We start from the raw sequence: 13,378 nt of genomic DNA, 5'->3' as shown, positions 1-13,378 counted from the left end.
TACTTCCCCATGAGCTGGCAGGTGCCAAGGGGAAGGGCTGCCTGTCCCCTCCTGTCCTTCAGGACAAGCTGGGGACACAGCTTTGCCTGTCCATCTTTTGAGGCTGGAAGCTGAGTACAGAACCTGGCCCTTCCTGGGGCTGTATATGCTTTTTGTACTGCCTGTTGGAACTCTTCAAACCCATGTTCTCTAAAATACTAAAAACCCCTGAAGTTTTTAGTTCAATAGCTTTTACATCCCTGCAAGAGCTGCCAAGCTTTAAACGTAAACTTCCCTTTGCTGCCAGTGGTTGTTAATACCATTGCACAGCAATGTCCCAAATATCAAAATGTCCCTGTATGGTTTTTTTGGTGCTGTTATCGTTGGCATAACAAGATGTTGTAGGCCAATATGCTAAATAAATATTCTTTACACTGCTGTGGTGTGGTTGCCTTCTCTGCATGCTTATGATTATAAATCAATATATTTTGCCCTGAAGAAAACTTATGGGCACTTTTCTAGGGAACTGTCAGTACACTTTCTGTCCTCCTCCCTTTGGAATGTGTTGGTTAACGTTGGTTAATCAAACATAGCAGGGATACAGGTCTCAAAGATGTGAGAGACCTGAAAGCTTGATGGAAGTTGGTAACCAGCAGAGTAAAAGGAGTCAGGGTCATGCCATCACTAAAACTGAAGGCAGTCAGGTGAGCTCAGCTATTTATTAGCCCTAGAAGAACACAGAGAGAGAGGAGGGGCCCTGCAGATGCCCCAGGCAGAGAAACTCTTTAGTAAGACTCTGCTGTACCCTACAGACACTGGGGAATGCAGCCATGAGGGACTGATCCCCACTGAGAACAGTTTTCATTTTGCTGCTGAAAATAAAATCCACTCTCCTGCCGCAGGGTGCTGGGCACCAGGGCATGGCTGTCCTGGGGCTTGCCCCATGGGAATGTGTGGCCCTGTCCTGGGTGAGCAGAGGTCGGCAGTGATGGGGAGAGGGGCCTCTCCACTGGGGTGGGCATAGATGGGGGTCCCCAGGATAACAGGGGTGCCCCAGCTTACCTGGGGCAGCCTCAGCTCCCACCCTTGCACTAAAGCCCTTAGGAGCAGCAGTGGGGTTTGGGTTTCTAGTCATATCTAGAAGATAATTTGTTGTCCTGGACGCATAACCAGTTCTTCTGATGACCATCAGAGGTCAGTGGCTTTTAAACCAAAAGTTGATCTAGTTCCTGAAGTTTTTCTTCATCTCCTGCATGAAGAGGAGCTTTCTGTGAAGGGAAACTGCAAAGAAAGAGCATAGGCATCCCTGTGGGGATAAATTCTCAGAAGAAGCAGGATGAAGGCAATAATACAAAGCCTTTGAAGACCTGTAGGGCTGAACTGCAGTGGTGTGAGCTGGGTGGAAGGCGGCTGAGGGCATTTGTTTGTCCCCTTGCCTGAAGCTAGCCTTGGGGCAAAGCCCTTCTCAGGCACCAGCCCCGGCAGAGACCAGTTCAGGGCCAGGTACAGTGAGATGTGGGAGAATCTCAGCCATAAACAGGCTTCTTCCTTACCTTCAATGAGATTTTTATTGTTATTAGGAAAGCTCTTCCCATGAGATCTTAACTTTTGTGCTGTGCTCTATGCAAGTGTGTTTAAATATTAGATGATTTATTTCTGTATTTTCACTTGTCCTCCATGGAAATGACAGGGATTTTAATGTAGAACAGAAAATCCTTTGAGATCTTTAAATTAGAAGAGCTCTAATGGAATAGAGTCCCTTTTTTTAAGCATAAGATGATGGGGTTTTGATTATAATTGATGATATCCTCATGAATCCCTTGTGTTAAATAAAGTGAATCAGGTAAACAAAGTATTTTGTCTTGCTCAAAAGCATCGTTGCCAAAACAAGAATAAAACACATCTGTAACATAATTAATTTGAATTTATTTTACCAAAAGAAACACTTTTACTGAAATGGCGATATTTTAATTTTGTGCATCATCATGGGATCACTTTAAATTTATTTTAATTTAATTTAATTTAGTTTAATTTAATTTCTGTATGATATTTGCATTTGGTCATGTTCTGTGGAAATGAGATCATTATTCCATTGGGTGAAATGTTACAAAAATGGTCCTGGTGAGTGGAGAATTTGGCCTTGAATTAATTCCAATGCAATTGTAACAGAATATTTTTAGGTAAAAGCAGTGATGCCAGTGAAACATGCCAACTTAGGTAATATTTAATGCTTGAAGTCCAGTGCTGATCAAGACACCACTTTCCAATTTCCCTTCCTGCAATCTGCCTGCCCTCTGCCAAGCACTGGTGTGTGATTAATTGACTGACACGAAGTCTGTTATTTACATTGCAGATATATTGTAAGTAGACTCCAGGTGAAGCTCACAGCATGCTGCATATTTACTGCCATATGTTCAGGAGGTTGTGAACAGAAAAAAGTAAATCTAAAGCCAGAGGAGGTATTAGAGGACACAATAGAAAAGCTAATTATAAAAGCCTTCAAAAGCAGTCCCTGCTTCACCGTTTGATGTCCCAATATGTAATTACAGAGAACTAGGAAATAAGGGAAGATAATAAAAGGAAGATATTAAAGGGAAGATATAAAACCCAGGGCATGCTAGTTTGTGAGAGAAGAGGAAAACAAAGCTCCCAACACATTTCTCCTTTAGCTGTTGGAAATGTGAAGGAAGATGGAGGGGGCAGGTGTCCTGGATGGCATAGACAGGGGAGGTGTGAGCTCAGGGGAATGGGCAAACTTTGTCGGGGCTGGTTTTGGGTGTAAACTGGTGTTTCACCCTCCTGGGGGGGCTTTGCACCAGGTGGGGTGGCCAGAAAGCGAGGGCTGGAGCTGGCAGCTGTCTCATCCCTATTGGCAAGCAGTAATTTGTTCCCTTTAAGCGAGGACAGCATGGGAGGAAATCACCCCTCAGGATGCTGCTCTTGTTTTAAAGCCCATTATGGGCTGCCGGTGCAAGTAGAAAATCTTGCTCTGCATCTGTTACTGTGTTCCCTACTAATGTATATGTTTTCCTTGCTATTTATATCACTTCTGAGTTCAGCTTCTGCTACGGGTGTCACAGTGTGTCTCCCATTGTTTCACGGAGTGGCTGGTAAGGGTAGTTTAGTGAGGGTTATAAATTTTGATAAAATAGAAGAAAAACATGTGTCTGAATCCTAGCTTTAAATCTCCATGTATAGCAGTACATCAGTATTTCTTAGAAAAACAAAGGTGCTGCATTTCTGTGAGCTACGCACGTGTAGTGGGGAGCTGGGGGTCAGGACACTCTGGGGCACATGAAGCAGCTTCTGGCTGGAAGGTGCAGGCAACGTGGGGGGCTGGAAATGACAGCTTTAGTTTTGCTGCAGGGCTTGAGGGAGAATGTCTTCACTCATGCCTCGAAGGGCCCTCCCCAGCGCACAGCTCAATTATTTGGATGGTAAGCTGATTAGAGGATTTGAAACCAATCATCCAAAAATGGTTGATGCCAGCCTCCAACTGACACATCAACTTACTGTCAATAAGGGCAGAGATGAGACAAATTTCAAATTACTCTTTTGTAGAAGGGTTTCGAACACCTTCAGAAGGTGTGCTGTAGTGAGCAGGGAGAGCAGGCAGCAAGTGGCTCTTTAACATTCCTTTGTGTCTGTTCTGGTTGGCACTGGAGGTTTCAGTGATGCCAAGTGGTGCTCGTGTGCTGCACTGGCTCCTGCTCCATCCTGGCAGGCAGCTGGGCTCCACAGGCACAGGGCTCCCCAAATCTCCCTCCTGGCAGGCAGCTGGGCTCCACAGGCACAGGGCACCCCAAATCTCCCCAAATCTCCATCCTGGCAGGCAGCTGGGCTCCACAGGCACAGGGCTCCCCAAATCTCCCTCCTGGCAGGCAGCTGGGCTCCACAGGCACAGGGCTCCCCAAATCTCCATCCTGGCAGGCAGCTGGGCTCCACAGGCACAGGGCCCCCCAAATCTCCCTCCTGGCAGGCAGCTGGGCTCCACAGGCACAGGGCTCCCCCAGGCTGCCTCTTCTTGGAAGGCAAGAAAGGCGTTTGCTCTGGAAGAGAAAATAGGAAGATAACTGGGTTGGTTCAACGAGATGACAAGCTGAAAAAGGTGCCAAGAAGATCAGATGCTTCAAGTATCAACTCCTTGCTCTCCCTTTTAAAGAACCCCCAAAAATTCCTAAGTAAAAATTTCCAAATTCCCTCTTCTTTGCGAAATTTCAGTTTCTTAGGAGATTTGCAATCTCACTTTGCAACAATGATTTGCACAAGTAAACCTGCAGATTTGATGGGAGCAGTAAGGTTTACAAGTGAACAGAAATCCTGAGAATATGAACCATAAAAAATTACATAAAATTAGTTTCTAAATAGTATTTTGCTATGAATCATTGTTGGATGATTACAAATATATTTGTCCATGGTCTGTGGACAATTCAGTGTTTAAGACGTATTTCCTTACTTTTATAATTACATTCTGAATAGCACATTTGCACTGATAAAATTGTGCTTTAAATATATATCCCCAATTGCTGAAATTAATATGCACATTATTATATTTGTTGTGCACTAAATTTCAAAAGGCATTTTTCAATTGTTGAAAAAAAATGAGCTGGAGAAAGCACAAAAAATGTCAAAGGTGACAAAGAGACCAGCCCAGCCATGGAAGTGATTGGCTGGGGACAGAGCACCTTTGCCTAATGTTTGCATAGTGCTGAGCACTTCTGTCTTTAGTTATCCTTTTCTGCTGTAACCTTGCTCAAAGCTGTGGTTCAGCTTCCTCCCTGCTCCTACAGGGACTGCTCTCAGTTTCCAAGAAATCAGGCTTGATGTGGACTGCCTCAGATTCTAAATACTTATTGCGTGTGCTGATGAGGTATCCAAGGGTTTCCAGCACATATGAGTGCAGATCAATTTAATGGGAATCTTGGTGCTCAAATCTGCAAAATTCAGATTTTAGATATTTCTGTGTGGATGCTTGAAAACTTAGAGCCCTGGAGTGACCAGACAGGGGGAGGAATGAAGGAGCACCTTTCTCAAGGTACTGATTTTTCAGAAGATTTAGAGAAGCAGTAGTTTCCAGATGTTTACCTTTTGCTTGTGTTTAGTTGAAATCAGCTAGTGGGATCAACAGTTAGTGCGAGACATGTTGGGGAAACACACTTGTGATTCTGTCATGCTGTTTTTCCATATGGAAATGAGACTTACCCAAATGTTCCTAGCTGGACTGCTTTCTCTTAAATGAGAGGAAGCAGAAAAGGAGTGGGAAAAACTCATGTTCAGATTTAAAAGGAAGCTACAAAGGTAGGTAAATAGAATTGCGGGTTGCAAAGTGAGTCTGTTTTGATGGAACACACAGAGAGCAAAGGTGGGACAAGAAAAGAGGAAGATTCATGGTTTCTGCAAATTACCTTGAAACCAATAATACAGAAAAAGAGATATTAAAGACATTAATGAAAATTTGTGTCCAAAAGTGTAACAGTTTTACTTGTGTATCTCATAGGAGGACACTGACGTAATTTGCATATATTTTAAAATATTTTGTTGTCTGGTGAAATTAAATGGAAGAGCAAGGTCACCCCAATCAAATTGCCATGAAAATTTGAGAGTTCAGATAGAAAATCTACCATCCTTTACCATGATGACTTATGCTAATAAAAAGAAATATTATTTTACTCAGCTGTCAAATGGCCTTGGGCAAGTGGCTGAGTAGAGTTTTACAGGCCCAGGTGAAGGATACTGAAGAAGAGCAGCTTTTTCCTATGAGAAGCAAGATTACAACCATTGAGGCAAGAGGAGAGAAAGGATGAGAACTTGACCACATAAAATGGCTGTATATATTTAAATGAGTTCACTGAGATTCCTGGGTACCTGTAATGGCAGGATATATCTAGAAATAAAAATATGGTTGTAATAGTCTTCCTTCATAGAATAGTGTCTGAGCTACCTGGCATTTTAAAATCTGCTGAGGCTGTTTTTAGGACACTTTTTCACATCTTATAAACACCATTTTCTAACCACTTGACCAAAGTGTGCAGATAATTCCAAAGCCACTTGAAATACTCTTTCAGTATGAAACTTTGACAGGGCACTTTAGTTTTAGCACTAACTTGCCTGATTTTGAAAGGCATTTCACCCTTGAAAATAGTTATACCAGTAAACCAGTTAACTGCAGGTGGTTACATTTGCTAATCAGATGGATAATTATTATACATTGGTAAAAGAAAGACAGCTGCAATTGCTATAGATGATTGTTAGGAGTTTTTTAGCATAACAATGAACTGCAGCACCTGCCATCCCAATATGTTTTACAATTTTTGTTACTGGTATTATTTCCTAGACCTCCCATAGCACAGAAGGATCTACACAGTGCTCTAGCTGTAACTTGAAGATATTTTCATTTCAAATCTGTTGTCACATCTGCTTATAACTTTCCAACAACCTTACCTTTTAGATCAATTAAACATTTGTTTTCATTAAAATGGTGCACAGACGTTTGGCAAATTAATCTATTGCTATTTCTAATTACTGGTCAATTTGAAAAAGATTTTCTCTTGAAAAAAATAAAAGGAAGAAAGAAAATCATGTTTCAGATCAGTAGTTTAAACCTGTGTGGTTCTGCATGTGTGTAACTCAGAGACTGCCTGCTGGGACCTACAGATTTCCTCCACTTTGTGATTAGATCTGTGACCAGTTTGAAGGAATTTGTTTTGCAAGCAAGAGATATAGTTATGCATAAATCACTGGAATAGCTTATGTCTTTGCTGTGCTATGTATGTAGTATAAATTTCCATTTTTGTCTTATGTATTACATATATATGTGTGTGTATATATATATATGAATATGTCACTTTCCATTCTCCTTTAATTTAATTTCTGCCAATCCCTGCCTTAAGATACCCCTAGATACAGCAATCTGGCGGAGAAGACTGCTTGTTTCACCCCTCACAAAAAAAGCAACATCAGTCAATATAAATTGGTGAGGATTAGTGTATTTGACAAAGCTGATGCTTTCATTGCCACCTGGATCTGCTTCTACTGGCTGCTTACCGCTCCTCAGGTCAGTTTGGGAGGAGCACAATGAACCTGCTGTAACATCTATAGTGCTTACCCATGAGAAAAGGTAATAAGTCACTAAAATATCTCAATTTACCTCTCTGCACCTCACAAAAAGCAGATTCTCCATACTTCTTCTCTACAGCTTATCCACATGGTGTGATCCATTGCAATATAATTTCTTATTTATGATTGTTGGTTTGGAGAGGGAATCCTAATGCTCACAAAGAATAATTTGTTGCTCTTTGCTTAAAGGTAAAATCACTGAACAGAGACTCTCCTTTGTCCTTTCAGCTTTTCCACACTAACATTACATACAGCTCACGTTTGACCTTTACAACCACAGTTCCCATCTTTATTTTCATTATTATCTGTATTATCTGTAGCTTTTTAGTAAGAGTTTGCAAATGGATGGACTGCTGTCTCAAATGCACTGAAATTTTAGCAGCTAAGACTCCCCCGAGATCTGGGGCCTCTGGAGGGGTGTGAGTGGCTCTTTGTCCTTTCTTGCTGCCTTTGTGTTTCTGCACAGGGGGGCACGAGAGCACCACTCTCAATGGGCAGGATCTTGAGAAGCTACATCTCAATGCACTTAATTTTCAATATGTTACAGCGTTGTTGTCTTATAAGGCTTTGGTGGGGGTTTTGCTATTCTTAAATCTGAAGAAGGCAACAGATTGTGTAATTCCTTAATTGTCTGAATGTCTTTCTCAAATTTCCATCACTTTCAATCAAAACCTGTTTTCCTACATTTCAAGGGGACAAATTATCTTCCCGGCCTTGTCAGCAATGTACACTGCCAGTTAGGGATTCACCTCTTAGCTTTTTTCCTAGGTCTGCTGGAAAAATAGTGATGTCCAAGCCAGTACCCTCTATCCTTTCATTTATAGTCGATGTTACATACTGGAAAACTTCCTTTCTCTGATTTTGTTCTGCAAGTCCAAGTTTACTTGTGTAGGTACCTGTGTTGTTCTATAATAATTTGGGGTGCTTTTTTGTAATCCTTTAATCTCTTTCTGATGTGACTGCTCACTTGTTCAGGCCTATGTTAGCATTGCTCTTTCTCAGCATATTTCAAGGCAGTCCAAATTTTCCCCTATCCTGTTTTTGGGAGAAACTGAGTCTGTGCAGTCAGGTCAGGCTGGTTAACTAATTCACCATTCTGACCTAAAAATTCCACAAGTCTGCCATGGCCTTCTCAATAAGAATCCCATCTATCTGTAAGGGATTCCCTGACTTTTTTGGCAAAACTCAAAAGTTTCTAGAAATTATAATATGCCAGCTTTTTTATTTTCATTGTTTTAGTTTGATTTTAAGCTCTTTCTGAACTCTTGGTTGAGAGTCACTGGCATTTCTTGTAACTTGTTTATTACTTGCACCTTTTTGATTCAATGGTTGTAATGCCTCTCCCTTGATAGCAGATCCAACTGAGATTTCTCAGGATCATTTGGATCACTTGCAGTGAGGAAAGAAATTGGTAACTCCCATTTTTTTCTTTGATTATCCCCTCTGCCTAAAGAAGTCTTGTTTCCTTGAATATATTGGGACATGAGATGATCTCTGAGTGATTTTCTTGAGCAACATGAAAGAGTCTTTTTGGCCATCACAGGGCCTTCTGATCAGCTGAGTAAGGGTTTTGGTCTCTCAGCTGTGAGCCTGTGTCTTTGCAGTTTCTTTTGTGCCTTTTCTCTTAACTTCCCCATATCTTCCTCTCTGTTTTTGGTAGAAACACAACCCTTCACAAAGGAATTATCTTCAATAGTTTCATGTGTCTATGTTTGCTCTTAGACAATGACATTCAGCACTAGGAATGAAGGACCCGCTTTTGGTTTAACAGATTTTGTAAAGGACTCTGGCTGCTGCTTACAAGTATTTCACTAGAGGACAGAGTTACTGCCAGTTTTGGAGTTCACTTACAGCAATATTGTGAAATCAGCCAAGGATAATCTCTGGGGCAGGGCTTTGTGCAGGTGGAATATTTGGTCATTTGAGGTCTCTGGGAACAAGTGTGGGTTAGCAGGACCACAGAGTGGTGCAAGGACTGAACTGAGACATTTCTCCTCCTTTGGCTATGTGTGAGCATTTGTGGCAGATTTGGTTACTAGAAAGGTAATGGTGTTAAAGAATGAGGCTTATGTTTCCTCAAAAGCAAATGTAAAATAAAGATTTGAGACCTTGTCCTGATTTTTGTTGTTGTTGTTGTCTGGGGGGAGGTTTTGTTGAATTTGTTGTTTTTAAAAATAACTCATGAGAGCCAGGCTGTATCTGAGTTAACAACCTACATATACTGATTTTTATGTGCTATCCCTTCAATTATAATTACTATGGTTCTCTTTGAAATTGCCATGCTATAAACTTAATACCGCTGGTAGATTCAGTCTTGTGGTCAGCAAGGAAAATGCAGGAAAAACCATGCAGAATGAGAGCAATTTATTGAATTTACACTGACTGACGAGGGCCAAAGAGATGGGCGGGAGCTCAGGTGTTGCAGTCTGAACTCCAAACTGTCAAAGAGATATGGAAATGAGCATGTGTTCATAACAGAGGCTTTATGCTGTTTGTTGTCCTCTTAATTTCCATCAAACCTCAACAGTTTTGTAGGTTGTTGTGGCAGTGTTTCATCTAGGAATTTTCAAAGTAAGTTTTTTTTTTTTTTCAGAGGTAATAAAGCAGAGAATCTCAGAAATATGTTTACAATCAAAGCAAGCTTTTTAATAATGGAATCAGCATCATATGTGACTCACTCTCTTCTAAAGAAGATCTTCATGTCCTCATTTTCAACTTAATTATGCTTTTAAACACTGTATTTTAAAACTACTCATAATTAGTATACAGTTCTTGTATTTAAATTTGCCATTATTGGCAGCAGCAAAAAAAAAAATCAGAGCGCTTGCTTTTTACAGTGAAGAAATTTGTGGACAGCTAAATATCTCTATCTATATATATATTTTGCTTATCACAGCTGGTGTTTTGGAGAAGATTTACTTTACTAACACACTAACATTAATACGCTGCAATGTCTGAAATGCCTTTAGCATGCCATTTACACTCATCTGAGAGATTTCACCAAAGTATGATATTAGTAAGCCTTCATGAGTAATCCACCATGCCTAGGAGACTTAATCAGATTGGACATGTACTTACCCCTGGCTTAATAATTGTTACTTGTGTTATTACTGCCCTTATTTCTGTTTCATCTGTGGTAAAAATGTTCAGAATTTCAGCTGTAGTTCAATACATTATGATCATGGTTCTCCACAAAACACAGCATAGCACAAAACCTACAGCCACAATTCAGAATTTATATGTAGTAAAATCTCTTGCTATTCCTTTTAAAGGACTGTACAAAAGTTTAATATTTCTTCAGGACTGTTGAGGTAGCAGCATTAAATATTAAAACATTTAAATGTGCAGAACTGATTAATTCAGAATATATCAGAGCTGCTCATAAATGTTTAATATCTGTATTTTGCCTGATTGGATATAATTTAAGTTATGTGCTTCTTCCAGCACTCTAGGACCAGGTACTCATCTTTTATTTCTAGGAATGGTTTAAATATCATTCCTTTTATTACAGGTTAATATTAATGCCTCAACCTTCGGCTGTTATTGTTCATTCTTTTATAGAACTTCTTCAAAATTAATCACCTAAAGTCTGAGAGCAGCTGTTAAAGTTCTTTTTAAGTGTATCTTTCAAAAAATATAGTTCAAATAAAATTTGTACAACCTCTGTAGGATGAAAGCTGAAATTTTGTCTTTGCAACATTTATGCATTTCCTTAGAAAAGCAGAAATATCTGGGGGGAGGATTGGGACTATACAAGTCCTGGATCTAGTCTGAGGTTATCCTTGGACCAGGTTGTAGCTGTGTTGATTCACAAGGAGCAAATTACACTAAAAAGCCGAAGAATGAGTGTCAGCATCTCTGGGGGAGAAGGGATAGACTTGACTGGCGTGTTGGCATGTGGCTGCTGAACCACAAATTGATCAAAACACCCAACTGCAATGGTGAGACAGCCTCTTGTGTTTACTGGTGCCCTACGAAACATAAAGACCTGTATGGAAGGCTGTAGATCTATTTGAGACTCAGCTCTAAGTCTGGTCTTATGCCCAAATGCCAGTATCATTTATCTTCACTACTTTGCAATGCTAGTGCTGTTAAAACTCTCAAAAAAATCAGCAAATCCTGTACAGACAAATTCTTAAGCATGTTTTTGTTCCCCAAAAGCTACTTACTGCAACAGTGCTCTGCCTGAGAGTATTTCCTGCCCTAGAATTGGTACAATGAAGGAGGAAGGGATGAACCTCATCTTTTAGCTGTTCGTTCTGCTGTGGCACTGCAAGGCCCCCACCGGGGCAGTGCCCCACCGAGCTGGAAGGAAAACAAAAACTCTGTAGGAGCACCTGTCCCAAAGCATATCTGGTTTTGCAGCACTCATCAGGAAGCATGCTTAGCATACAGCATTAGCGGTGCTCCATACTAGTTCATTTTCTTGCTTAACAGGCTTTAAATTATTTTCATTGCATTTAGTGCTTTATCCTGATCTCTCTGAAGTTAATGGCTGAAGGGCCACTGCTTGTAATGAGGCCCAGCTGCCTGAGAATGCCTCGAATATAATAAAAGGACTGCCAAGCAATTTGCTGTGGTCCAAGGTAGAAATCTTGCTTTGATGCAGTGCTTTTCCCTTTTGAGGAGTGCTTCTCCACAGTACGAAGCAGAATTCTGGTTGCTGCAAAAAGCAAACTTGAAGTTTAACAGAGAAGAGGATGAGCTCAACAATGGTACAGGTTAATACCCTGTTGTGCATCCAAAAATATCGATTCCAAGAGTGTTTTCTTGACTTAAATGGCTTGAAATTTTTCGCTGTGTGACTTTCTGAGGTAGTTCGATGTAATATATCTCTGCAGCACGTATTTCTCCTTGTCCTTGGGGACATCTGGGAATGCAAAGGAGAGGAGGTAGCACACTCTGTCTCATTACAAAGATGTGGGGCATGGAAGTTGTCCTTGAGTGAGAAAGTGGAAGTCTAAAACCAGCATAAATCATGTAATATATATAATATGACCGTTTTTCTGCGTGATTTTCGAGATAGATCTCATCTTGAACTCTGAGACAAGTCCTGCAGCTCTGCACTAGTGTGCTCAGAGATGCTGCCTAACGATAGCTTGGTTTCTTTTTTACTTTGTTCTTCAAGACTTGAGGAACTGCCAAGTTCTCCCTGTTTTTGACAGGATAATATAAACAGCAAAATGAACACATTGCCCAAACTAGTTTTGTATGTGAGCTCACAGGAAAACTGTGTTTAGTCATGTTTATTTCAGGGTTAGCAATAAGGAAAAATATGTCAGATGTGAAAGAGGAAAAAAAAAAGTCATAAGAAGGCATTACAATACACTCAAGTAGAGGCAAAGTGCCCCTTTGCTCTCTAGGAAATGGAATAAAAACAGTTCCAGCAGGAATGATTTATAATAGAAAATGCAGCTTTTGCAGAATGAAAACCTTACTTGGGAAAAAAACCTACCATTTTTCTTGACTTTTTTTTTTCTTTGTAAAACCAATTTTTGGGTAGGGGAATTTGACTAAAATTAAATGGGTTTTTTTGTACTTTTGCTTTCAAGTTCATTGAATTGATTATGAAATTCACATTGTTCTTTGTCACCTCAAGATTGAATTTTATTTTTTGGTATGTGGTATCTGTGATTAGGATCTTACAGCCTTTACCCTATTGGAAGGTTGGATGTATTAACTAGATTGTAAAAGTTGGAGCATAGTGAAGTGCCTCCCCTGAGGTGGACGGAGCACCTGGCACAAAGTGTTTGGAAAGGACATTAAAATCTTGATTTAGATTAAAATAGGGCGCTTTTTTTCATTTAAGTTTTACAAAATGAACTGCAATATTCAATTTCAAGCTGAAATGACACTGGAGATCAAAGTATTTGATTTTCATTGAAAATGGCATAATAACAATATGGTATCATTTATGAATTTCTAAGCATTTAAGCCTCCTAAAAGCTCTTCATTATTCCCTCTTTTCATATTCAAGATAACAATAAATGTTCAAATACTAATGGCACTGCACTATTCCTGTTATTTATTGAAGAGGCTTATTTGGCAAAATTGCAAATTCAGTTTCTTAAGATTTTAGGTAGGAGTGTGCGTTTGCTTCTGAAGTAACGTGGTGAAAGATGTACAGAGGTGGATTCCTAAAACACCCTTTGTTGTATGGATTTTTAAATGTATTTCACTCCATGCTTGCTGTCTGCTGCCTATTCCGTATTTTGAAAGTCCAGTGTACAGTGCATCACAGCTGATGCACAGACTACACTGATACCCAGATCCATCTTCCTCT

The 13,378-nt window shown here is 40.2% G+C and overlaps 1 protein-coding gene across 1 annotated transcript in view; it reads left to right on the top strand.

Moving 5' to 3' along the window:
• Positions 1-6,990: 6,990 nt before the first annotated feature.
• Positions 6,991-13,378, top strand: part of RELN (reelin) — a gene marked incomplete at its 5' end in the record, with an annotated part of 251,119 nt that continues 244,731 nt past the window's right edge. The window contains one exon of the mRNA XM_066184512.1: positions 6,991-7,033. Coding sequence (XP_066040609.1) covers positions 6,991-7,033 — 43 coding nt within the window. The remainder of the gene's footprint in view (positions 7,034-13,378) is intronic.

Source organism: Chamaea fasciata, unplaced genomic scaffold (assembly GCF_029207755.1).
Source record: "Chamaea fasciata isolate MVZ Bird 193981 ecotype frontalis unplaced genomic scaffold, bChaFas1.0.hap1 SCAF_5, whole genome shotgun sequence".
NCBI classification, from domain to species: domain Eukaryota; kingdom Metazoa; phylum Chordata; class Aves; order Passeriformes; family Sylviidae; genus Chamaea; species Chamaea fasciata.
This window is presented reverse-complemented; position numbering and strand designations above follow the sequence as displayed.